The 26674-nt window shown below is 37.7% G+C and overlaps 1 protein-coding gene across 4 annotated transcripts in view; it reads right to left on the bottom strand.

Annotated features, from left to right (window-relative positions):
• Positions 1-26674, bottom strand: part of CEP112 (centrosomal protein 112) — a 575007-nt gene that overhangs the window by 185985 nt on the left and 362348 nt on the right. For all 4 annotated transcript variants that reach the window (XM_058284590.1, XM_071210757.1, XM_058284587.2 and 1 more), the window contains exon 21: positions 10065-10295. In XM_058284590.1, coding sequence (XP_058140573.1) covers positions 10065-10295 — 231 coding nt within the window. The remainder of the gene's footprint in view (positions 1-10064; positions 10296-26674) is intronic.

The following is a 26674-nucleotide window of genomic DNA, read 5'->3' as shown; positions in this document are numbered from 1 at the left end:
ATACATTTATACAAAGAACATATTTGATTTGTGTATTTTGTCAAATGACAACAAATGCCTTAGTCTTTGTATAAGATAAGATAGAACCCCTTTCACCACACACAGAAGGTATACGATTGAGATCATTTGGAGACACTCCTAAACCTTAATATGTGTGAACACAGTTCGTCACATTTAAATTATGTACACACCCTGAGTTTTCTACGTTGCCATTTGTGTGTTTTTCTTTTGTAAATTAAGGTATTAATTGTTATGTTTAAAGATGCCATTATATTCCATTACATTCAGCTGTGTGACTTAAATACCCAGAGGAAAATGACAACCTTAATTCAGCAAGATTTGTGGGATATAATAAAAATTAAACTGGATGCTGTTTGTCAGTCAATTTTTATAAGTCTTAACTGTTTGAGGATAATATTTAAAGTTTAAGCATACGAAACTTCACATTTTTAGTAAAGGAAAAAGTCAGGGAAAAGATCAAAGTAAAAGAACAGAATTGAGATTAGAAAACCATTTTAAGCCAAAATGACAATGTCTTCATAAGTTAATATTAATCCTTTAATTATAAATTTCAAAGGTTTAAGTAGTTTCTATGACCTTAGCTTTGAATAATTATGCCATATGGAGCTTTTCTTCAATTTGAAAAAGATGCTGAATTGTTGCTCAAAGCCTTTAAATGACTTCAGGCTGGCAGAATTCCAGGATAATCTTTCAGACACTATTTAAAATTATAGACCATGAACCCCAAGCTGGTAAAAGCTATGTTAATTTCACAAAAACTTTTTACTTAGTGGAGTACATTGTAGAAAATGTCTGCTACATTGTTTGATTTTTAAAAATATCATATGTGCAGGTTAAAACAACTATTTATAATAGAGAAATTGCAAACGAGAAGATTAATAGATTTGATTACAAATCAAAATATTCTGAATATCATAAAGACCATAAAGTTAAAAGGCAAATATCAAAATTATTTGCCACAGAGATGAGAAGGGTTTTAGCATCCTAAGTATGAAAGGGGTTTTTATAAGTTGGTGATAAAAACATTAACACCCTAAAAGAAGAGAAACTGTGGCAAAAGATATGAACAATTAACAGAAAATAAAATACAGTAACATATGTATTTTATTTTATTTATTTATTTTTTTAAAGATTTATTTATTTATTTAATCTCCCCCCACCTCCCCTGGTTGTCTGTTCTTGGTGTCTATTTGCTGCGTCTTGTTTCTTTATCCGCTTCTGTTGTCGTCAGCGGCACGGGAAGTGTGGGCGGCGCCATTCCTGGGCAGGCTGCTCTTTCTTTTCACGCTGGGCGGCTTTCCTCACGGGCGCACTCCTTGCGTGTGGGGCTCCCCCACGCGGGGGACACCCTTGCGTGGCAGGGCACTCCTTGCGCGCATCAGCGCTGCGCATGGCCAGCTCCACACGGGTCATGGAGGCCCGGGGTTTGAACCGCGGACCTCCCATATGGTAGACGGACGCCCTAACCACTGGGCCAAAGTCCGTTTCCCAACATATGTATTTTATTTTATTTTATTTTATTTTTTTGCCTCATGTATTTTTTTTTATTGACTTTGTAATAATATTACATTAAAAATATATATGTGAGGTCCCATTCAACCCCACCCCCCCACCCCCCCTCTCCCCCACCAACAACACTCGTTCCCATCATCATGACACATCCATTGGATTTGGTAAGTACATCTTTGGGCACCTCTGCACCTCATAGACAATGGTCCACATCATGGCCCATACTCTCCTCCATTCCATCCAGTGGGCCCTGTGAGGATCCACAATGTCCGGTGATCACCCCCGAGGCGCCATCCAGGGCAGCTCCACGTCCCAAATACGCCCCCACCTCTCATCTCTTCCTGCCCTTCCCCATACCCATCGTCCACCATGTCCACTTTTCCCAATCCAATGCCATCTCTTCTATGTGGACATTGGATTGGTTGTGTCCATTGCACCTCTATGTCGAGAGGAGGCTCAGATTCCACATGGATGCTGGCTGCCATCCTCCCATTTTCAGTTGTAATCACTCTAGGCTCCATGGTGTGGTGATTGTCCTTCTTCAACTCCATCTTAGCTGAGTGTGGTAAGTCCAATAAATCAGATTGTAGGTGCTGGAGTCTGTTGAGGCTCAGGACCTGGCTATCACATTATCAGTCCAGATATTCAAATCCCCTAACTATATCTTAAACCCCAACGTTAACTGCACCTCCAGCAGATTAGTATGAAAGTCTTATGAAGGGAGATCCCATCTGAGTCCAGATTCATCACACATAAACACCATTTCCAGAGAGGGGCCATCTGCCCTGGTAGTAAACCCCATCGGCCATGACCATAACTCTCATGGGTCTCTTTAGCCTTCATAGGAACCAATATCTGGGGGTTGTATCTGCTTTATCTGTCTCTCTGACTCTGCTCAGTTGTGCATGAGGGCAATCCTTCTGCCAGCCTCCAGACTCTTTTTTAGAAACTCGTAGCCATATAAACTCATTTCTCCTTTCCATTTCCCCCTTACTTTAGGTCAAACAGCATTTTAAAGTCAGGTTGTTTTATGTAGACATGGATATTCTGCTGATCCGCATTGAACCTTCCATATAAGGTCCTTTTCCAGTTGCATCATCAGTTGGTATTTGATAGTGGTCCCTCGTTGCCAGGGAGGCTCATCCCCGGGTGTCATGTCCCACGCTGGAGGGAAGGCATTGCATTTACATGCTGAGTTTGGCTTCGAGACCCCAACATATGTATTTTAAATATACACTCTCAACTTTTAAAAAATGCAAAAATTTAAAACAGCAGCCTTTGCACAAAAACACCAAAAATTAAAGAAAAATATTATTGGCACGAAGTTCTGGCCAGAATAAGACTGATACTCTTGGGGAAATATAAATTAGTAGAACCTTTCTGAAAACCAATTTGCCCTGAGAAATCCTACAGGGATTTCAGCCTAAGGGGAAAAAAATTGGGAATGTTGGTAAAGATTAACATATAAATAGATATTAATCTCAGTATTAATTTAAACTTTTTTTTTTTTTGCTTTTATTAGAGTAGTTGTGGATTTACAGAACAATCATGCATAAAATACAGGATTCTCATATACTGCCCCACCACTAACACCTTGCATTGGTGTGGATCATTTGTTACAACTGATGACAGTATTGTTAATTAAAATCCATGGTTTAACTTAAGGGTCACTGTTTGTGTAATATAGTTACATGGATTTTTCAAAAAATATTTTATTCTGTTACCATATATACAATCTAACATTTCCCCTTTTAATCACATTCAGATATAAATATTAGTGCTGCTAATCACGTTTACAATGATGTAATTTAAACATTCTTTTTTAAAAAACCTAATATCTTTTTTGTAAAAAATAAAGGAGTACAACAATACATTATGGGGAAGCGGACTTGGCCCAGTGGAGAGGGCGTCCATCTACCACACGGGAGGTCGGCAGTTCAAACCCTGGGTCTCCTTGATCCATGTGGAGCTGGCCCACGGGCAGTGCTGATGCGTGCAAGGAGTGTTGTGCCACATAGGGGTATCCCTGCATTGGGGAGCCCCACACGCAAGGAGTGCGCCCCATAAGGAGAGCCGCCCAGCGCGAAAGAAAGTGCAGCCTGCCCAGGAATGGCACTGCACACACGGAGAGTTGATGCAGCAAGATGACGCAACAAGAAAAGAAACAGATTCTCGTGCCACTGACAACAACAGAAGCGGACAAAAAGAAGAACAGGCAGCAAATGGACACAGAGAACAGACAACAGGGGCAGTCGGGGAAGGGGGAAGGGGAGATAAATAAAAATAAAATCTTTAAAAAAAAAACAAACAAAAAACAATAAATTATGCTATAACCATAAAACAGAATCTCATGAAACAATGAAAAGTGTATTTTCAAAGAGTTTCAAAAGACACTGGAATATTTTTGTCATAAATTTTTTAAAAATGCAAGAGACAGAACTGTTTATTCACGATGATCTCAGTTAGCTATCTTACATACACACTAAATTATTGCTATTGGTATCTCTGGGCGGTGAAAATAACAGAAAGTCATACTTCTCTATTTTCTGAATTTTCTAAAATATCCTCTATTTTAATAAATTTATTTTTTAAATAGCTGAATAGACTTCTGAAACAACAGCAAATTTTAAAAATCAGAGTTTTAATCATTTGAAAATTATGCACTATCATCTCTTAGTACTGTTTTTAAAATTTTCAGAAATTCATATTTTAGGGACTTTGTTTCCATTTGGTTTGAAAAGCAGCTTTTACTTTACAAATGCCAATCATTTCCTCTCTTGGATTCACTAGTTCAAGAATTTTGACCTTATGGAGGAATTTCATGTTTCTCTTAACTTGAAGCCATTGAAGAGTTCCTCCAGGTCTAAATCACTGCTGACAGAAATTCAGGTAGGATCTGACTTAAGAATTCTTTTATAACCATAACATTGTAAGTGCTACTGATACAGTCCAGGCCCCATGTAATGTTACATTTAGATTATTTATTATTCTGGTGTTATTTTTCTCTCCTCTTTGAACTTCAATTTTATACTCAGTAATAGAAAATTAACTTCTAAACCCCTCAATTGTGGCTGGATTTTGAACTGCTAGCAAATATTCTAACATTCAGATTGATTTAAAGATGTTTTTTATTAGAACAGGGAGTATTCAAGTAACTTGCACAATGACACAACAGGCTAGCAACAGAATTGCCAGCTTATTAGTAGCATTAATTCAAACTTTTGTAGTAAAAACTCAAATATTTACTAATTTATATAGAAAAATTAAAACTATATTAACTAATTAATATGAGTAAAAATATTTATGCTATGTGTTTGTCTTATTAAGTAGTATGGAGGACATTACAACACTAAAATAACATGAATGAATATTTGAATATAAGCTGCATCTTGTCCTACCTGAGTATTTATAATGGGTTAAAATATGATTTGGTAAAATCAGTACCATGTATATGTGAATATTTATTCTCATTATGTATTCTTCAGTGGGGCTACACTGTTTAGCTCAGTTGATCACCATTCTTTCACTCACTCATGCAACATTTAATGAATGCCTATTTGGCATGAGGTACAATGCATGGCACTAGAGAAATGAAAATGTTTTCACTGAATCTGGAAGTGCCAAACTCCTTTTACTAGTGAAGTAAAAACCATTTATCTATCAGAAATATAAATTACTTATCATAATAAGAGCCCAATACTTGTATTTTACCAAATTAACTTTGGGGTTGTGGATGTCCATCAACTCAACAAAAATCAAACTCAACACATGTAACTCTAGCTCATATAGCTGTCTTCCCTTTCTCTAGATTCTCCATCTTTGTCAACAAAGTTCCTGAATTCTGGTTTACCTCCTTGGAATATTTATTCATGTCAGCTAAAATCGCTATGCCAAAACCCCATTTCTATCTTCTTGTATACTTTTGTTCTCAATTCAGTTCAGTCACATTTTGCTTTTCCAGGCTCCTACTGCCTATGTTACCCCTCTACATGAAGAACTCCAATTCTACCTGAGCAAATTCTCTTACATCCTCTTCCTTTTGGTGTCATTCCATTCCTCTGCTCAGTCTGAAGCCTGGATTCTTGAAACTCCTCACTCTGAGCCAACTATTGTGATTCTTCACTAAGAATATAGATGGTATTAGATATAAGTTCTTCTCAAGTCTTGTCAGAGACCTTCTCTGTATCTTTGCCAATTTTCTTCTTCCTTCCTCCCAGCTAAAGTCATGCTTCCTTTTATTCATTCACTTAATTCATCCTAGACGTTTTCTAGGCATAGGTGGTAGAGAGAAATGAACAAGGGAGACAAGTTTTTGCTAATGGAGCTTACATTCTGATGGGAAGAAGAGAAAACAAGAATAATTTTAAAAGATTATTTCAGATCATGAGATGCACTATGAAGACAATGGGACAAAGTAAAGTGGTAGAATAGGCAGGACTTTAGAGGAAGAGGTCAGAGAAGAACTCTCTGAAGAATGTAGAATGATGAGAAGATGGTCATAAGGAAGTATTGGGGAAGAATATTCCAGGCAGAGGGAGTGGCAGGTGGAAAGGCCTGGAGGCAGGAATGAGCATAGCATGTTGCAGTAACAGAGAGATGTCTTCTGTGGCTGGAGCCTACGTGCCAAAGGGCATGGGTGGGCTTCATCTTTCAGATCTCAAGCCATCAATTATCTGATTCTTGGCATTATTAAGCTCTTTTACTCCCTTAGTCCCCTTTCACAGACTTCAAAATGGTCAAGAATTTTTCAGCCTAAAAAAATACTTCCCTTAACTCCTGCTGCTCTTTGGAACTGACCTTCCTTTTACAAAAGCGAATTTTCCAAAACAGTGGACCATCCACTTATCTCCACATCCTCACTTCTCTCTCATTTACCTTTTGCAACTATGTTTCTGTCCACGCTATCATTTTCAGTGTTCTGTCCAAGATCACCACTGACTTCAGACATTGACCTTTCCTCAACTCTCGTCCTTTCAAATTTTCTGTAACATTCATGACTATTCTTTTCAAAATGTACTTTTCCTGTACTTCCATGAAAATATATTCAGACATTTCTCTTACCTTGATGACCTTTCTTTGTTTCCTCCTCAACTTTCTAAATGTATTTGTGCCCTTCCTTTCTTCCTTCACAACTGTTTGTTTTTTCTTTCTATATCCCTCTCTTTATCAGTCTCACTCATTCCCAAGACCACAGGCCATGCCCTTTTGGTGGGTGATTCCTACAGCTGTTTGCTCCCAGACATGCCTTTTGGTGTGACCTGCAGAAGTGTTCCGTCAACATATGAGCTGGTGAACACACAGCTGGATGTAGTGAACCCTTCAGACCCTCTTTTCCTAACTAAATTCATCTTTCTCCCCATACAAGGAATATCTCCTTAATTTCTCAATTTAAGGGTTGAAATTATATTTTAGTATAATCAATTCCATCCCTGTGAGGAATCCAAAACTTGTCTCCTCAATCCTCTTGTGATGGCTGTACCCTTACTACCTCTCACGAATCTCTAAACTCTCAAGCACCTCTCACCTGGACTGATCCAGGCCCCACCAATTACTTCTACTGCTAGGATATTTGCCAACACAGACAGAATGTTTTCCCTAATAATCACTTGAATGTTGACTCTTCAATGCTCAAAAACCTTCAGTAGCTTCTTTCAACCCAATGAAGCTAAAATACTTATCATGGCTTTGAAGACTTTCCATAATCCCTAAATTATCTTTAAGCCTAATCACTAATCAATCTAACCTATATGCCATGTAAACTATTTTGTTTGCTCTTGCTTTTGTTATTCCTTTTGCTCAGAATGCCATCTTCCATATCTACTGGTCAAAATCCTATATATTAAGTCCAGTTCAAATTATATCTCCTCCCATTGATTTTCCTGAATTTTCTCAGCAAAAAATAATTCTCCCCTAATTTATTCTCTACCTCACATTATAGTTATTTGTGTAGGTGTATGTGTGTGTGTCTTGAATTCACTGTTATTTTATAATCTTCTTGAGGTCAGTGTCCATGGTTTTTTTGTTTTGTTTTTTGAGTCCCCACTGTGCCCAGGATGAGCCTTTCTGGATTTAGAAACTCTTCCAAAATGGTTTGCTAATGAATTGCCAATGGTTTCCAATACTGATTTTTATAACCTGTAACCTGTCTAGTTCGTAATGCATAAAAACCTTCACTTTAAAAAGTTCATCTTCTACTAAAAAGAAACATTTGAAATGTCACTATACAATGCAAGAAAATTAAGGCCTAAATTACATGTTTTACAGGTCTGGCTTCAATATGTCCAATATTCTTAAATGGAGGTACACTGCTATTTGTGTCATTTTAGAACATTTGCATAGAAATACTCTGAACTTTCTGGAAAGGTCATTGAAGCCAAGGTGAAACATGTGTAAGGCGCTAACACAAAAGGTAAATGACAATGCTACTACTTTCACTCTCCGCCATCTCTTATCTGCGATTGTCAGAGGTCTAAGACTATTCCGTATAACTAAATTTCCCCAAGTCCTAAAACTTCAATATATTTTCACATTAAACAATGATTACTTTGTCCTGCTTTCATGGAATTATCATTAATCTCCCCACTTAGAAGCAGAAGAGGCATCTTAACCCAAGCACATCCCGAATGGAACTCCTGCCCTACCTGTTGCTCTTGCAGCTCCCTCCTCTCAACAAAGAGGAACTGCATTCACCCTCTGACTTAACAGAGCAACCTAGGAGCCATCCTTGACTCTTCTCTCATCTCATGCCCCACATCTGAACCAGGAGCAAATCCTGTCAGTTCTACTTCCAGAACATATCCCAAAGTCTTATCGTCTCACATTCATTGCTCTCACCTTGGCCCAAGACTCTGTTGTCTCTTGTCTGCATTACTGTAATTGTCTTTTAACTGGTCTCCCTACCTCCACTAGTGCCTCCAATTCAGTCTGGTCTCAGCACAGCAGTCAGACGGGCTCTATTCAAATGGGAGCCAGATCATATCACTCCTCTGCTCAAAACCTGACAAGGCTTCCCTAACTCACACAGAGTCAATGCCAAGGCCTTTCTCTGGCCTCCTACACACCTTCAGGATGTGGGCCATCCCCTGAGGTTTCTTCTCTGACCTCATCACCTTCTGCCCTCCTCTGTCACTCATTTCCAGCCACACTGGCTTCCCTGCTGTTCTTCTAAGAAGTAGGGCTCACCTCTGTCTCTTCAGAGCCCTTTCCCAATTTATTTCTGGGATCAGAGCCATGTTGCCAAGGACCAAGTCCTCTGAATTTTGACCTTCAGACAACTTAAGGTACTATAAAGTGAAAACCTCAGGGTCAGGGTCCACATAAAATCAATGGAGCAGTGCCTAGGAATGGTGATGTATATGCTATAAAGGCTCAGCATTTTTTAAAAACAAAGAGAAGGAAGTAGAAAGGTAAAGAAAAGAATCTAAAATTACTTTTTTCAAGTTTCTTGATCCCAAGATACTGACTTCTCTGAAGAAACTCAAGGGGCAATTTATAGTTGTTATAATTAATAAAAATTCACATTTACTACCTGATTAAAATAGTTACATTTTAATAGAATATCAAAAGAAAGAATTTATGGGGACGTGGACGTGGCTCAACTGATAAGAGCATCTGTCTACCGTATCGAGGGTCCAGAGTTCGATTCCCAGGGCCTCCTGACCCGTGTGGTAACCTGGTCCACGTGCAGTGCTGCTGTTGTGTGCAAGGAGTGCCATGCCATGCCGGGGCATCCCCATGTAGGGTCCCCCACATGCAGAGCTGCCCGTGTGAAAAAAAGTACAGCCCACCCAGTAGTGGTGCCACACACATGGAGAGTTGAAGCATCAAGATGATGCATCAAAAAAGAGACACAGTTTCCCAGTGCCACAGGATAATGCAAGTGGACACACAGCGAATGGACACAGCAGACAACAGGGGGAAAGAAGGAAGGGGAAAGGAATAAATAAAATAAATCTTTTTTTTAAAAAAGAAAGAATTTATGGATTTGCACCTTGAATGTGTCACACTAAAATGTATGTATAAGCATTGTTTTGCCATTCATTTCAATGATATGTAATTCTAAAGGAACTTTTCTTATTCCTACTGAAACAAAAATCTCAGAAAATAGGTCATCATTTATAATGTTTTTTAAAAAACCTCTAAAATACAGAAATGATTATTAGACAAGTTAGAAAAGACCTGAAACCTATCAAGTCTTAACCTAAGAAAATTTAAGGCTACAGCCCAAATATTTTGATTCAGTATACTATTTGAGAATATTATAATATTGTTTTATCATAATGTATATTTAATTACTACAGAACAGAATATTCTACAGAACTCCTTCCATGAAAGTCAAAGGAAAAGGTAGGATATTCCCTAACTTATTTCTGTGGTGCCCAGGGCAAGATACTCAAATTGTTCATGTGAAGAGTTTATAAACTTGAAGAGTAATTCAATGGCCACCAGTTTTTAAGAGATTAAATATTAGGGTGGTGGCAGTGGATTTTAAATCCAGATTTCAACTATCTATAAAAATACAATTGGTATTTTACCTTTTCCAATGTCATCTCTGTCTCTGCAGCATGAGTTTTTTTCAGTTCCATTTTCATCTTTTCTGATTCAGCCTTCAGTTTGTTGACAGCAGTTTCGTGGTCCCTTGCAGCCCTCTGCTTTTCCTCTTCACGAAGAAGACCAAGTTCTACAAGCTGTTGTTTCCGCTGTGAGTTCACATTAATTAGCTCTTCTTTCAACTTGTGAACTTGGGCCTCCATGTCAACAATAATCTTGTTTTTAAAAATGGAAAAATGGAAAGAGGACATGTATAGGTCATAAAAGAAGAAACGCAAAAGGCAATAAACATGAAAAATGTTCCTCCCTCCCCCCTCCCTCTCTTCCCTCCTTCTCCAATCCCAGCTCAGAGGTAAATACAACCTGGAATATTTTTACCATATACCTGTATCTTTAAACAATATATTGTTTAGTTTTACTTGTTTTTACTACCTATGAAATGGAAATTATATTCTTCTGCAATTCAGTTATTCCTGAGAATCTTCCAGTGCACTCTATTGTGTTTTTGTTTATTATTCATTGATTTCTCATCTTATTTTTACATCCTTATTTTCTGCTTACTTTGGGTTTATTTTGTATTCCTTATTTTAACTTATTTTGGATGCTTAATTTACTCATTTTTATTGTTTTTTTCCTCTGATTTATAAGCTCAAAATTATAAATGTCTAATATTGCTTTAGCTCCATTTCTTACGTTTAGAAATGTAATTTCATTGTCATTTAGTTCAAAACATTTTAAAACTTCCATTATACTTTCTTCTTTGACTTATGAGCAACTTAAAAGTATGTCTCTGGGAAGTGGACTTGGCCAGTGGTTAGGGCATCCGTCTACCACATGGGAGGTCCATGGTTCAAACCTGGAGCCTCCTTGACTCATGTGCAGCTGGCCCACACACAGTGCTGATACGCGCGAGGAGTGCCATGCCACACAGGGGTGTCCCCGTGTAGGGGAGCCTCAAGTGCAAGGAGTGCACCTCTTAAGGAGAGCTGCCCAGCGCGAAAGAAAGTGCAGCCTGCCCAGGAATGGTGCCACCCACATGGAGAGCTGATAAACAAGATGACGCAACAAAAAGAAACACAGATTCCCGTGCCTCTGACAACAGAAGTGGACAAAGAAGAAGATGCAGCAAATAAACACAGAGAACAGACAACCGGGGCAGAGGGGAAGAGGAGAGAAATAAATAAATCTTAAAAAAAAAAAAAGCATGTCTCAATTCCCAAACACATAAGTTTGATGGTTGTCTTTTCTGTTATTGACTGCTAATTGCATTGTGGCCAGAAGATAGAGTCTATATTACACTATTCCTTTGAAAACTGTTGCGGTTTGCTTGATGGTAAATTATAAGCAATTTTTTTAAAGTTTCACAGGTCCTTGTTGAGAATGTGTGTTTTGTATATATTGCAGTTATTGGATGTTGTCGTCCATATATACCCCCACTGGACCAAACTTGTTTGTTGTGCTATGAAATCTATATCTTGCTTTTTAAATTAATAGACTATTTTATAGAATAGTTTTAAGTTTACAGAAAAACTGCACAGAAAGGACAGAGTTCCCTCTGTATACTTCCTCCACCCACCCATCCCAGTTTCCCCTTTATTAACAGCTTGCACTACAGCAGTTCATTTGTTAAAACTGAAGAATCAGTGCTGATACCTTACCGTTAACTAGAGTCCATAATCAGGATTCACTCTTTGTGTCTGTGACATTTTGAATCCCAGAAGATCATGTTCTTAGAAATAATCCATTCCTGTGGATGTGGGGTCCCTTGACTGGACTGCGTCAGTGAGGCGTGACCCAGGTTGGGTCTCCACCCTCTTGCTGGGATTTTATATAAACTGAGAACTGAAAGCAGCCATTTTTACACTGCCATGTGAAAGAGGACTCCAGGATCAGTTACAACTGAGAGAAGGGCCGAGAGAAACTTTGAGAAGCTTAGAGAGAGGCTGGATGCTGGAAACAGCATAGCATGGAGGCATGGAAAGAGGTCCCTGAGAGGCTAGACCACAGAGCAGCTCAAGGCTGAAGAGACAAGCCATGCAATGTGCTTGATCGCCCACAGCAGAGCTTGAGGAGAAAGCAGCCTGGAGGAGAAGGCAGAGAGCCACCATTTTGCTTTGCTATGTGGCAGGACCACAGGATCTGCCAGCAGCCAACATTTAGTGAAAGGGCATCTCTGATGATGCCTTGTTTTGGACATTTTCACAGCCTTGGAACTAAGTTTTTACCCTAATAAATCCCCATTATAAAAGCCAACCCATTTCTGGTAATTTTTGCACTGGTAGTATGGCAGTTTGAGATTATTTATGAATCCACAAAAAGATAAGGATTATGTGTGTGAACTGGTCTGTTTCTCTGGGCATGAAACCCTTGGTATTAAATTCAGCTGAGATGTCTTTGATTAAATTATGTCAAGATTAGGGCTTTGATTCAACCATGTCAATAGAGTATAACTCAGGTTAAGTCCCCGCCCCCTTGATAGGCTGATATAAATAGGCACTCACTCAAGAAGACACAGAAGAAGATACTCAGGAAGAGAGAGCTCGAGCTCCATAGACATGGCAGAGGAGAGAACTTTGATCCTGTGGCCCCAGGAAGAGCGATGAGTCATTCACTTGATAGTTTGCAGCTGAGCCCAGAAAGAAACAAGCCCTATGCTAGCCTGTAGCTGAGAGAGAGGAAGGCTGAACCCTCACAGAGATCGCCTGCCATCTTGCTTCAACACATGGCAACTGACCTGGATGAGAAAGTACCCTCTCGTGGTACCTTGAGTTGGACACTTCAGGTCCTTGTAACTATAAGCTTTTACCCCAAATAAATACACTTTATAAAAGCCAAGAGATTTTGGGTACTTTGCATCTGCACCCCTTTGGCTGACTAATACAGTAGACTTTAACAAACAAAAATAGGGTTGTACAGTTCTATGGGTTTTAACAAATAGTGTCTTAAATCTACCATTGCAGTATCATACAAAACCATCTCATAACTCTAAAAATCCCACTTGCTCCACTTATTTATCCCACCCTTGCTCCTTCCCTCTGAATTCCCGGCAGTCACTGAACCACTGATCTCTTACTGTTTCTCTAGTTTTACCTTTTCCAGAATGTCTTACAGTTTAAATCATACAGTATGTAGCCTATTCAAACTGGCTTCTTTCAGAGCAATATGCATTTAAGTTTCCTCCATGTCTTTCTGTGGCTTGGTACCTCATTTCTTCTTATTGCCATATAATATTCTCTTGCATGGATGTACTACAGTTGGTCCATTCACTTGCTGAAGGACATATTGATTGCTTCTAATTTTCAGCAAATTCTGAATAAAGCTCTTATAAACATTTGCATGCATATATTTTTTTGAGGATTTTAAAATTTGAGCTATTGATTACTGTATTCAGCCAAAGGGGTAGTGATGCAAAGTACCAAAAATCTGTTGGCTTTTATAAAGGATATTTATTTGGGCTAAAAGCTTTCAGTTACAAGGCCCTAAAGAGTCCAACTCAAGGTTGGTTTTGCAGTAAAGTCAGTTGTCATGTGGTGAAGCAAGATGGCGGGTGATCTCTCCTGGTCTCTTTCCTTCCTCCTCTTAAGACTCCATAGGCCCAGCTTCTTCTGATCTCAGCTGTAGGCTGGCATAGGGCTTGTCTCTCAGGTCTTCTCAGCTGCTTTGTTTTCTTCACAAGGTCAGCTCTAAACTATCAGCCAGGAAACGGACTTGGCCCAGCGGTTAGGGCATCCGTCTACCACATGGGAGGTCCGCGGTTCAAACCCCGGGCCTCCTTGACCCGTGTGGAGCTGGCCCATGCGCAGTGCTGATGTGCGCAAGGAGTGCCGTGCCACGCAGGGGTGTCCCCCGTGTAGGGGAGCCCCACGTGCAAGGAGTGTGCCCCGTAAGGAGAGCTGCCCAGCGCTAAAGAAAGTGCAGCCTGCCCAGGAATGGTGCCACCCACATGGAGAGCTGACACAGCAAGATGATGCAACAAAAAGAGACACAGATTCCCGTGCCTCTGACAACAACAGAAGCAGACAAAAAAACAAGACACAGCAAATAGACACAGAAAACAGACAACTGGGGTTGGGGGGGGGGAGGGGAGAGAAATAAATAAATAAATAAATAAATAAATCTTTAAAAAATTTTTTAAAAAAAATAGAACTAAACTATTAGCCAAATGGCTCATCTCTCCCTGGGGCTCCAGAATAAAAAACTGACCAAGTTTTCTTTTCTTCTGATTTAACCAAGTAAACATAAAACCTTTTAATTTAATGCAGTCAAAGGGTATCACACCCAGAGGAACAGACTAATTTACAAACATAATTTCAATATCTTTTTTGGGGGAATTCATAAATAATATCAATCTGCTACAATTAAAGATATATATAAAAATCTCCATTATATTAATATATATTATATTAATATAATAGATTTGTCTATTTTTCTTTGTAGCTTTGTTAAATTTTCCTTTATATATTTTGATGTTATACTAAAAGGTCCATATAAGTTCTGTACTGTGGTAGTTAACTGGATTTTTGTTATTAAATGGTTTTCCTCTAATATAGATTTTTGTTTTAAACTCATTTTTGTCTGAGACTAAGAATTTAAGAGTAGTTTTCTTTTTTGGTGTGCAGGGAGTAGTAATTGCTTGATATATTTTTATCCATCCTTTTACTTTAAACTTTGATTTATCCTCTGATTTAAGACATGTACCTTGTAAACAGCATAAAGATTTTTTATTGTACTTTAAAAATCTAATCAACTTTTGCCTTTTAAATGAAGCATTTAGCCCAATTAGTTTGTATGTGCTAACTTATTTGTCTTTATTTTTCTCTTATGTTGGCTATCTTCCCTATATTTTCTGTTTCTTTTTTCCACCTTTTTTACCTTTCTTTATATGAATACGATTTTTATCCTTCATTTTCTTCTCTTTCCTGGTTTGAGAGTTATACATTTTATTTTCTTCTAATTGGTAACAGCAACAGAATTGAGCACCCATGCTTCACTTAACAAATTTTAAAATTATTTTTGGTATAAATCAGGATATTTTAAGTCCTTGTCCCTTTCTTGATTTACATGTTACAGCTGTTATTTTAAATCTATCTTGCTTTTCTCAACTCAGTATTATTGTATTTTATTCTGTCAGTAGCTGCTTAGATAGACCCATATTTTTGCCACTGCCTTGTTTCATTATTCCTTCTTGCAAACCTAACCTTACAGCAACCACTTTCTTTTAACCTCAAGTATTTTAAGTTCTTTTAATGCAATTTAGTGATAAACATTCTCAGTTTTTAATTGGTCTGGAAATATCTTAAAGACTGTTGTTGTTGAAAAGTCAGCTGTTATTCCTTTGAAGTGAATTTGTTTTTATCCCTCTGGCTGCTTTTAAGATTGTCACTTTGTCTTTTGTGTTCTTCATTTTCTTTAAGCTTTCTCTAGGTTACACATATTTATTTATCCTCATTGGGACATAATAATCTTTTGAATGTCTTTAAGAGTACTGCAAAATTTTGCCATAGCCTATTTATGTAGTATCTTAATTCTATTCTCTGTCCACTCCATATGCAAAACTTACTTAGATGTTAGACCTTCCCAATCTACCCTTCATTTCCCTTAACTTCTCTGTCAGATTTTTCATCTCTTTTCCTTTCTCTGCTACATTCTGGAAATTTTCTTTTGTCTAATCTGCTGCCACATCCATCCAAGTTGTTAATTGTTTTGTTTTTATTTTTACAAGTTTATTATTTTTCAAATATGTTCAGTAAACTTTATGTTCCTTGCTTTTTACTATTTTAAACCCGTTGTAATTATTTTAAAAATATATATTCAATATGACTATATTCTGTTCTATGGCAGATAATTTCATTATTTAAAGTCATTGCAGGTCTGATTCTGCCAATCATCATTTCTGAAAGCTCTTTTTCATGGTACTTAGATTTCTTATGCTTTTTTTTAAAGATTTATTTATTTCTCTCCCCCCCACCCCCACTCCCACCCCCACCCCCGTTGTCTCTTCTCTGTGTCTATTTGCTGCATGTTCTTCTTTTGTTTGCTTCTGTTGTCAGTGGCACAGGAATCTGTTTCCTTTTTTTTTTTGTTGCATCATCTTGTGTGTCAGCTCTCCGTGTGTGCGGTGCCATTCCTGGGCAGGCTGAACTTTCTTTCACGCTGGGTGCCTCTCCTTATGGGGCGCACTCCTTGCGCATGAAGCTCCTCTACATGGGGACACCCCTGCGTGGCACGGCACTCCTTGCGCGCATCAGCACTGCACATGGGCCAGCTCCACATGGGTGAAGGAGGCCCAGGGTTTGAACTGCGAACCTCCCATGTGGTAGACGGACGCCCTAACCACTGGGCCAAGTCCGCTTCCCTCTTATGTTGCTTTGAATTGTTGTTTTTATGTTTGAAATCATATTTCTAGGAGCTTTATCTGCTAGAATTCAAAATGGGTTCTCTAGTAATCATGCGATTCTGACAGACAGCTGGTGATATCAGCTTCTCTGAATAACTTTCAAGTTTCAGCCTCAGGTTTTTCAAAATGACAACATCAATTCAGGCAGTAAATTCTCCTGAGGGCTGAATTTAAAGGGGTGAGCCCCTACTCAGTGCCAACATTTGAGAAGGTACTTTCTTGTTTCTCATTTATTGGTTTCTAATTCACCCATCCACTGCAGTTATGGCCTTTTGGTGTCCAACCCTTACGCATGGTGGTATCCCATGAGATTCTCTACCTTAAGCAGGCTCTCGATTTTATTTTTTTGTCTCCTTTGCCTCATGAGGGTAAAAAAAAAATCCCTGAAGTTCAAATTAACTTAGTTTGGAAAAGGTCGTGAAAGTGAGAGCTGCCTTCATTGCTCTGTTTCCATCTCTGGTTCCCTTCATTTAGTTTTGGTCTCTGAGTATCCTAACTAACTCATGTATATACTAAAAAAAGATGTTTTGTTTTTAAACTGCATCTAGCCTTTTTAGTTGTTTTAGAGGGAAGGTTGATTAGGAACCTAGTCTGTCACACTACAAGATAATTAAGTTCAATTTAAGGGATCTTCGTGTTATTATTACCCATACATTAGCTGTACAATGGCAGACAACATTTTCTAAAACACAGTAATAGCTTTATGAATCATGTGCGTTCAACAAGCACTGATTAAGCTGAGATCTATCTCACTGGAAACCAGAAAATCTAAACATGGCAATTAACGGCAAAAATAACATAAGGATGCTGGTAATAGCAATACAAAGCTAAATGAGTTATTCATGATTGATAAAGAAATCTTGTACTCATCCTATTTTGAATTTTGACAATTTAACAATTTCTATGTGATAAATAATTGCTTGCATTTTGAGTGATTACTTTGCACCCAACATCTTGTATAGATTATTTTACTAAATCTTTGCAACAACCCCCTAAAATATATTACTGACATACTAAGTTTTTTCATTTATTTTGGATTGTGATCAGTACACATTAAAGACTGTTTCTCAACTATTAGCCTTGTTCCGTGTATAGACTGGAATAGAAAGGTATTGCAAATACCTGGGCAAAAAATTTCGTTGGAGGAGGGCAAAGGACTTGATACTAACAAATCTGAGTCCCTGAGGGCTAGAGGTGATGCACAGCCCCATGTTTATCCTGCCTCTCTAAAAATGCTGATTTGACAGAGATAGTCCTAAAAGAATATGCAAGAGGACAAAAAAGGCCTATTTAGTAAACCTGAAATACGATGAGTCATTTTTTCTCAGAAAATGTATGCCGTGTTTTAAAGTTTATCAGCTTCTTTGTTTCATAGATACACTGACACATAGAGTCATAGAGCAAGTCCTTTACAATAAAGTTTCTTGCACTCTGCTTTTTTTTTTTTTTAAATCTCTCCTTTTTAAACTCAATACATTGGCGTAAAAAGAAGAGGTGGTCAATTTAATCAAGCTCTGAAAGTGATGAGAAATCTTCTAAGAGCGGATAGGCAACCATTGTGATAAACAGTGACAACCATTATGTTTCTAAGGAGATAAAACCTTCTTTTAAAAAAGCATGGGTTGCTGACTCCTTTCCCCAAAATCAACCTGGAGAAACAATAGGAAGCAGCATGAATTAAGATATTAATTATGATAAGAAGAAGAAAAACAATAGCAAGAACAATGAAACTCTGAGAACTCCTGGGAAACTAAAAGTTATTCTGACCTGGAGAGTGGTTGTGTGTGGACGAGATGGGGCAACGGCTGAAGGGCGAGGACACCAGGAGACTGCTGAGAGATTGGTTTGGAAGAATGCTTTACTTTTTGGTCTTGCCTCTCCCTTTTGTTGCCATGGGGAAATCTTATCTGTCCCATCACCAGTTTGGAAGCAAGAGCCCAACACACCGTTGGTATGAGCCAGGTAATTTCAAGACTAGCAAAAGCCTTGTTGGGATGGAAGTTAAAAAACAGGTACAGACTAATCAGAACTTCTTGGGCATCTACTTTTCCTCTCTCCTCCTTCCAAATTCCCAGAGCTGATAACTTATAACCTTAAAGAATGCCTCCTCCCAATTCCATTTATTTCCAAGAGATTAAAAGTAAAATCCAGAATAGCTGCTAGTGTGGCTGTGAACAGGAGTTGTTCAGCAGTGGAGCCCTCTTTCTTAAGGCCCATACCTCTCTTTTTCATAAGCAAATCCAACAGTTTTTGTATACAATCTGTCCTTTTGCTCGTCTTCAGAAGACATTACCACAAAAAAAACCCCACAAAAAACAAAAAACAAAACAGAAGACATTCCCAGTTAGACTAATGTACTCTCAGCGGAATATGGGCATATGGGCTAAATATATCCCAGAAGTAAAATTAATTTAAAAAAAGACCACTTAAATAACACGTATTATGTGAAGCATCATAATTAGAACAGGTAGATCAAGAATTTTTTTAAAAACCACAATAAAAATACTGAAAAAGATGAAGAAATTAGAGTCATGAAGTGGGAATATGAAGTCATAAAAGAAGAAAAAAGTGGATATGATGAGATAAAGAACAGATTGGAGACAGCCAAAGAACAGATTAGTAAATTTGAAGAACTCTCCCAGAAGATAGCAGGAAAAGATAATGAGAAAACTATAAAAGTTAGGATTTGTGGAGGACAGAAGTGATAATACCTGAGTTTGAGAAAAAGAGATAGGGAAAGACTGTATTCAAGTTCTGTCTGATTTGTACCTTTCTATTAGCTGACTACGCATGTGATGGCAACTTGGAGGAGCACATTTTTTATTACAGCAACACTATGTGCTAGCTAATTCAGTGGTGCTTTTCAAACAGAAAAATTATAACAAAAAAAAATGCATCAACTAACCACGGAAGAAATAAACATTAGATGGAAGAACTTAATGTTCTTAAAATTTCAATGATTAGTATGTTTTGATAACTAGGGTGAAGAAAGTACCAAGATCAATCTGAAATGGATGAGCTCCATTTTCTTTAATTTTATAAATGGAGAGATATAAAACAATCTATATGACCAAAATAAAAGAACTGGATTATAAAAGCATTTCACAAATTAATAAAGGTTGTGTCTATGAGAACTTGGCCAACTTTTAATCAAGCTCACTTTTATTTAATAGTTAAAAACAGATAGACCAGTTTCCTTAGAAAACTAATGACCCTAAAACACTTTGAATTTGACAAGTTCTGGCAAAAGAAATGGGAGACTAAACATCCCAAAGATTATTATGGATTGCCACCATCAAACCAGTCCCAAACAAAATTAATCAGGTACTTCATGAAAGCAAAATTAATCTAATTTAAGGACATGTTCACGGCTAAAAAACAACAATTTGGATTATTTTCAAAACTGAAAAATTATTATATAGGCACACTTAGAAGAAAGTAAACAACTTACTGATATGTCATCTTTGTACAGAGAAGCTTTATGAGCAATCACCATCAGAAGCTGAAACATTTCCCATGTGTCACTTTTTAAATTTCAAATTATGTTGAATGCACTATTCATTAACACATACTTAATGGGATACTTGATGTGGTAGCCACTATCAGGTGGCATCAGGAGGAAAAAGTCCCTAAAGAATTTAGTCATAACACATAAGCTACACACACACAAACACACACATAAAGCTGTAAAAAAAAGATAAGTAAAATGCCATCAGAGTTCAGAAGAGGGAGCAGGTATTTAATACTAGGAAAGATTCTGGAAAACTGAACGCATCTAAGATGGGCCTTAGGCAATGATTACCATTTGGGGATGGGGAAAGATATAGGCCATTTCAGGCAGAGAGAATGAGCATCAAGGAGGAATACGGGAAACAGAAAAGAGGCATTTAGAACAGGTATTGAAGGATCTTGAAATGTTAAGCTACAGGGGTTGGATTTCATTTGTCAGCACTTGCCAACCAATGAAGACACCTGAGTTGGATGCTGGAGAGGGTGAGGCTTCTGTCAGGAGAGTAAACCAAGTGCTCACTATTTCAGACAAATTATTCTGTAGGCAGGTTATAAAATGTATTAGACACACTCTGGAGATAGGAAGGCCAACAGCAAAGGGAAAAAGCAGCATAGATGGGAACACATTTTTAGAAGTAGCATTGAAAGGGCTAAACAACTAACTGCATGCTCTAGGCAAGGGAAGGTGAGGAATACTGGTGATTTAAGACTTTTATTTCACTTCATTAGATGAAAAAACTAGATCAAGTATAATTTTTTTTTTCAGTTTCATTGCTCACAGGAACTAAGAGAAACATCCAATGGGAAAATGAAAACAAAACAGAAACCTTCCCCCAATTCAGTGATAGTCATCGCAATCACTCCTTTCCATGAACAAACTCTTCCATCACTCCAAACAGAAACTCTGTACCTATTAAGAATTAACTCCTCCTCCCCACCCCACACCTGTCATCTACTTTCTCTCTCTGAATTTCCATATTCTAATTTATCAATTGTTACCCTTTTCACAAAACATAACTGAAAATGCAAACCTGTAAAACATGTATGAGAAAACAGGACAAAATCTAGGTTACCTTGGGTTGGAAATATGTTTTTGATACAATCCATGCAAGAAAATATAAATAAGTTGGATGTTATTAAAATTATGAAAAAAAACTATGCTACTGGGGGTACGTCAAAGGATCACACAGGGCAATGTCCCAAAGCTGGAACAATTTGAGCAAGAAAATAAAATAGTATTGGATCATAATCCAAAGTATAAAATAAATATCCATGAGTACATACTGATATAAATAAATGATTAAAGATATATACAAATGGGGGGAAAGAGTCAAATCTCCCTTGCAGAAGAATTCCAAATTGTACTAGAAGGACATTCTACAAATACCTGATAAATTCTCCTCAAAAGGTCCAAGATCATCAAAATTAAGGAAAATATGAGAAACTATCACAGCCAAGAGGAGACATGACAACTAAATATAATGTGGTATCCTCAATGCTATCTTGAAATAGAAGGACATTAGGTAAAAACGTGCCAACAACTGAATGCAGGAGAACTGCATCCAGCATCCATGTGGAATCTAAGCCCCCTCTTGATATAGATGTGGAGTGGACACAACCATTCTAAGATCCACAGGATGGAGGAATAGAGTATGGATTAGAGTGGAATTACTGATATTCTATTCATGAACTATTATGATTAGCAATCAAAGAAAATGTGGCATTGGTGTGGAGAACGTGGCCATGGTGGCTGCTGGGGGTAAGGAGTGGGAGGAAGAGATGTGATGTGGGGGCATTTTCAAGGGTTGGAGTTGTCCTGGGTGGTGCTGCAGGGACAGTTACCGGACATTGTATGTCCTCCCATGGCCCACTGGGTGGACTGTGGGAGAGTGTGGGCTATGATATGGACCATTGACCATGAGGTGCAGTGGTGCTCAGAGATGTATTCACCAAGTACAATGAATGTCTCATGATAATGGAGGAGGTTGTTGTTACGGGGGGAGAAGTGGGGTAAGGGGGGTGGGGGGTATAGAGGATCTCATATTTTTTTAATATAACATTAAAAAAATAAAGACAAAAAACCAAAATAAAAACAAAGGAAATCCGAATAAGATATGAACTTCAGTTAATGATAATGTGCCAATATTGGCTCATTAATTGTAAGCAATGGGGAGCTGATGTGGCTCAGTGGTTGTGTGCTGGCTTCCCACATATAAGGTCCTGGGTTCAGTCCCCAGACCCAGTACCTCAAAATAATAATAATAATACATATATAATTGTAAGCAATATACCATACTAATGTAAGATGTTGATGGGTGTGGGGTTATGGGAGCTCTAAATACTACCTTCCCAATTTTTCTGTAAATCTAAAACTGTTCTAAGAAATAGTGTACTTAAAAAACAATAGGGGAAAGAATGAAGCATAGAAAAAATTGGGAAAGATGAAAAATTATGATCGTTGAACCAAGTCTAACTCTATCAATAATCACAGTAATGTAAATGGACTAAAATTACTAATTAAAAGAGTGGGATGGTTAGTTTAGATTTGTGAAAAATCAAAATTCATCTAGTTTTATAAGAGACACATAGAAAATATGAGTACTTTGAAACTAAGGAGACAGGAAAAGTTATACCAGGCAAATATTAACCAAAAAACACCCTCTAAAATAGACTATCACTAAAAATGATGATAAAAATTTCATTTACGATGAAGACATATATCTAAACCTGCACACATCTGCTAAAACAATTTCAACATACAAAAAACAAATTTAATAGGAAATGGACAAATCTACCATTCTGACAAATTTTACTCATGCCTCTTTTTTTGTTATTATTAGGTCAAAGAATCAAATAAATGGTATAAAAATACCGTTTGAAAAACATTAATTATCTCACTAATTAGAGATCATACAAGCAAGTATCAACACATTGCAAGAAACTGATATCCAAGAGTCTACATTCTTTGACAATATTGCAATTTAGTTAAGAACCAATAACACCTTCCACACTTGGACATTAAAAATACATACTTTAATTCCCAGATCAAGATGAAATTAAGACAAAAATGAAAAGTCCTTGAAACAGGTCTCTGGCAGGAGACACAAACCACATTTTACATTCATACTGCTTTAATGAGAATCAGGTAGGGAGGTGTTCAGAGGGGTTGAGGTGAGATATTTTACTATTTCTGTTTTGTGACTTTCAGATTCTGGTCTAGGTAAACATATTTCCTATTCAAAAAATAAATTCCTAACATATAAATGAAAATACTTAGAAATGATAATGAAGAGATGATCAAATACTGAGGCATGCAGCTAAAGTGAAGGAAATGCATAAGCTTTACACATTTTTTATTTTTATAAGTCTGACAATTAATGAAATAGGCAACCAATGTAAGCAGTTATCAAGAAAGAAAAACTTGGGGCAAGCCTGATCAAGGAAAGAAGAAGGTACACACAAACAACATTGAGGTGAAAAATCTATGGTGATATTATCTAGAAAACAGATATAAAAACTAATATTGGGAAACGGACATGGCTCAAGCACATAGGCTCCCGTTTACCATCTAGGAGCTCCAGGGCTTGATGCCCAAGGCCTCCTGGTGAGGACAAGCTGGCCTGTGTGGCAAGCTGGCCCACGTGGAGTGCCAGCCAACACAGGAGTGCTGCCCCGCACAGGAGGGTCGCCCTGCACAGATGTGTTGGCTGACACGGAGAGCTGGTGCAGCATGATGATGCAATAAGAGACACAGAGGAGAGACAAAAACAGACGTAGCAGAACAGGGAGCTGAGGTGGTGCAAGAGAATGATCGCCTCTCTCCCACTCCTGAAGGTCTGAGGATCAGTTCCTGGAGCAACCTAATGAGAACACAAACAGACACAGAAGAACACACAGCCAATGGACACAGAGAGCAGACAACGGGTATGTGTGTGGGGGGGGGGCAGAAATAAATAAATCTTTAAATAAAAAAACAACTAATATTGACATTTCAGAAAGGGCCTAACTTCAGAACCATCAGAGATGAAAGAAAATAAGGGAATACTATAAAAATATATGCCTTTAATTGGAGAACCTAAGTGAAAGAGACAAATTCCTAGGAAAACATAAAATGCTAGAAGAAGAAATTGCAAGACTAAACAATTTAATAAAATTAAATTGAAAGAATAGGTAAAAATCTTTCCACAAAAAAATCACTATGCTCAGATAATTTTACAGGTGAGTTTCAAAAATAGCTCCCAAGGAATAGATATTTCCAGCCTTTTATAAAGTTTTCCAGAAAATAAAGAAAGGGAGGAATACCCTCAAATTAATTTAGAAGTCCTTATAACATTGATCCCAAAAGATGACAGGGATAGGAAGAGAAAGAAAAGTTACAGGCCAGTGCACTCATGAACACAGATGTAAAATTCCTAAATTAATTACTAGTAAGCAGAGTTCAGCAGTGTATACAAACTTAATTACCCAGTCACCAAGTTGCACACAAAAATTTTAAAACTAAAAAAATTTACCCAAACTGACTTCAGAAAAACTGGAAAACTTGAATCATTCTACAAGCATTAGAAAAAACTGAAATAGTAGTCAAAAATCTTTCCAGAAAGGAAATATCAAGCCCAGATGGCTCTAGGGGCCAGTTCCACCAATATGTAAGAAACAAATAACTCACTCTTATTCAAATTATTTCAGAGAATAGAAAAAGAAGGATGATTCAGCAAATTGATTTATAACATTAATTAAAAACACATGGCAGGAGGCGTACTTGGCTCAGTGGTTAGGGCGTCCATCTACCACATGGGAGGTCCGCGGTTCAAACCCCAGGCCTCCTTGACCTGTGTGGAGCTGGCCCATGCACAGTGCTGATGCGCACAAGGAGTGCCGTGCCACGCAAGGGTGTCCCCCACATAGGGGAGCCCCACGCACAAGAAGTGAGCCCCGTAAGGAGAACCGCCAGCGCGAAAGAAAGTGCAGCCTGCCCAGGAATGGCACCACACACACGGAAAGCTGACGCAGCAAGATGACATAACAAAAAGAGACACAGATTCCTGTGCCGCTGACAACAACAGAAGCGGACAAAGAAGAACACACATTGAATGAACACAGAGAACAGACAACTGGGTGGGGGGGGGAAGGGAGAGAAATAAATAAAATAAATCTTTAAAAAAACAAAACAAAACAAAACACATGGCAAAGACAGTCCAAGAGTAGAAAATCTCAGGTAAGTATCTTTTCACAATTATTAGCAAATTATCAGCAAACTGAATCCAGGGATAATAAATCATGACAAAATTAGATGGAACATAATGTTAGTCCAATGTGAGAAAATACTCTTCAATATAATTTATTCCATTAATATATTAAAAAGAGAAAAGCTTTATGATTATCTCAATAGATGGAAAAGTATTTTGATAAAATTCAATGACTGAAACTCTTAGCAAAATAGGAATAGAAAAGAATATTCTTAACCAGATAAAAGGTATTTATCAAAAACTCACAGCAAATTCCATTCTTTATGGTGACATTTTAAAATATTCCTTTTAAAACCAGGAAGAAGAAAACAGTGCCATAAGTATACCACTACTTGTATTCTCAAGAGTATGGCAAGAAGGAAAAAGAAAATGAAAACAAAACGTTTTAATCACAGATGTTATAATTGTCAATATAGAAAATGCAATATTAATTTACAAATTACTAAAAATAAATGTTTAGAAAGGTGGCTGAATAAAAGATAAATGTTCAAAATGTCAAAAGCAATTTTTATATACCATTATATAAAAATTATATTTATATTAATTCATTATAAAATGCAACATATAACTATATCAACAAATAATGTTCTCAAAAGATGTGTAGAACTCTAAGGAAAATAGTATGTCTTTTTGAAAGATATTAAAGAAGACTTAGATGACTGAGAGAGATGTCCTGGTGATGGAACGTCTACCCATTAGTTCTACTCAACTTGATCTACACCATCAATGTAAGTCCAATTAAAATTTCAACAAATCTTTCAAGTAATTTGACAAGTTGATTCTAAAATGTGGTGGAATGAACACAGTAGCACAATACTGTTGAAGAACTGCACTGTGGCATGTCCTAGCACATAGCAAGACCTAAAGTAATATGCTGACTAAGATAGTATAGTATTATAAAGAATAGAAAAAATTACTGATGGAACAGAATTGAGCATTGTAGTTTAAAGGGGAGGAAAGGAGTTAAAAGTTGTGCTGGGACAAGAAATTGTCCATATGGAAAAAACAAACTGGATCCCAACATACACAATAGATGAAAATTCTCTCCTTTCCTAGCTTTCTATTGATGAGAGGTAAAAACACATTCACAAAAAGCTTGTACAAGACTCTTCATTCAACTCAATTCATAATACTCAGAATTATTTTTACTCTACACTTCTCATTTCTTTTTTTTTTTTTTAAAGATTTATTTATTTATTTATTTAATTTCCCCCCCTCCCCTGGTTGTCTGTTCTTGGTGTCTATTTGCTGCGTCTTGTTTCTTTGTCCGCTTCTGTTGTCGTCAGCGGCACGGGAAGTGTGGGCGGCGCCATTCCTGGGCAGGCTGCTCTTTCTTTTTCACGCTGGGCGGCTCTCCTCACGGGCGCACTCCTTGCGCGTGGGACTCCCCCACACGGGGGACACCCTTGCGTGGCACGGCACTCCTTGCGCGCATCAGCAC

This window comes from Dasypus novemcinctus, chromosome 21, assembly GCF_030445035.2.
Source record: "Dasypus novemcinctus isolate mDasNov1 chromosome 21, mDasNov1.1.hap2, whole genome shotgun sequence".
Taxonomy (NCBI): domain Eukaryota; kingdom Metazoa; phylum Chordata; class Mammalia; order Cingulata; family Dasypodidae; genus Dasypus; species Dasypus novemcinctus.
The sequence above is the reverse complement of the archived record's forward strand: the minus strand, read 5'-3'. Positions and strand labels throughout refer to the sequence as shown.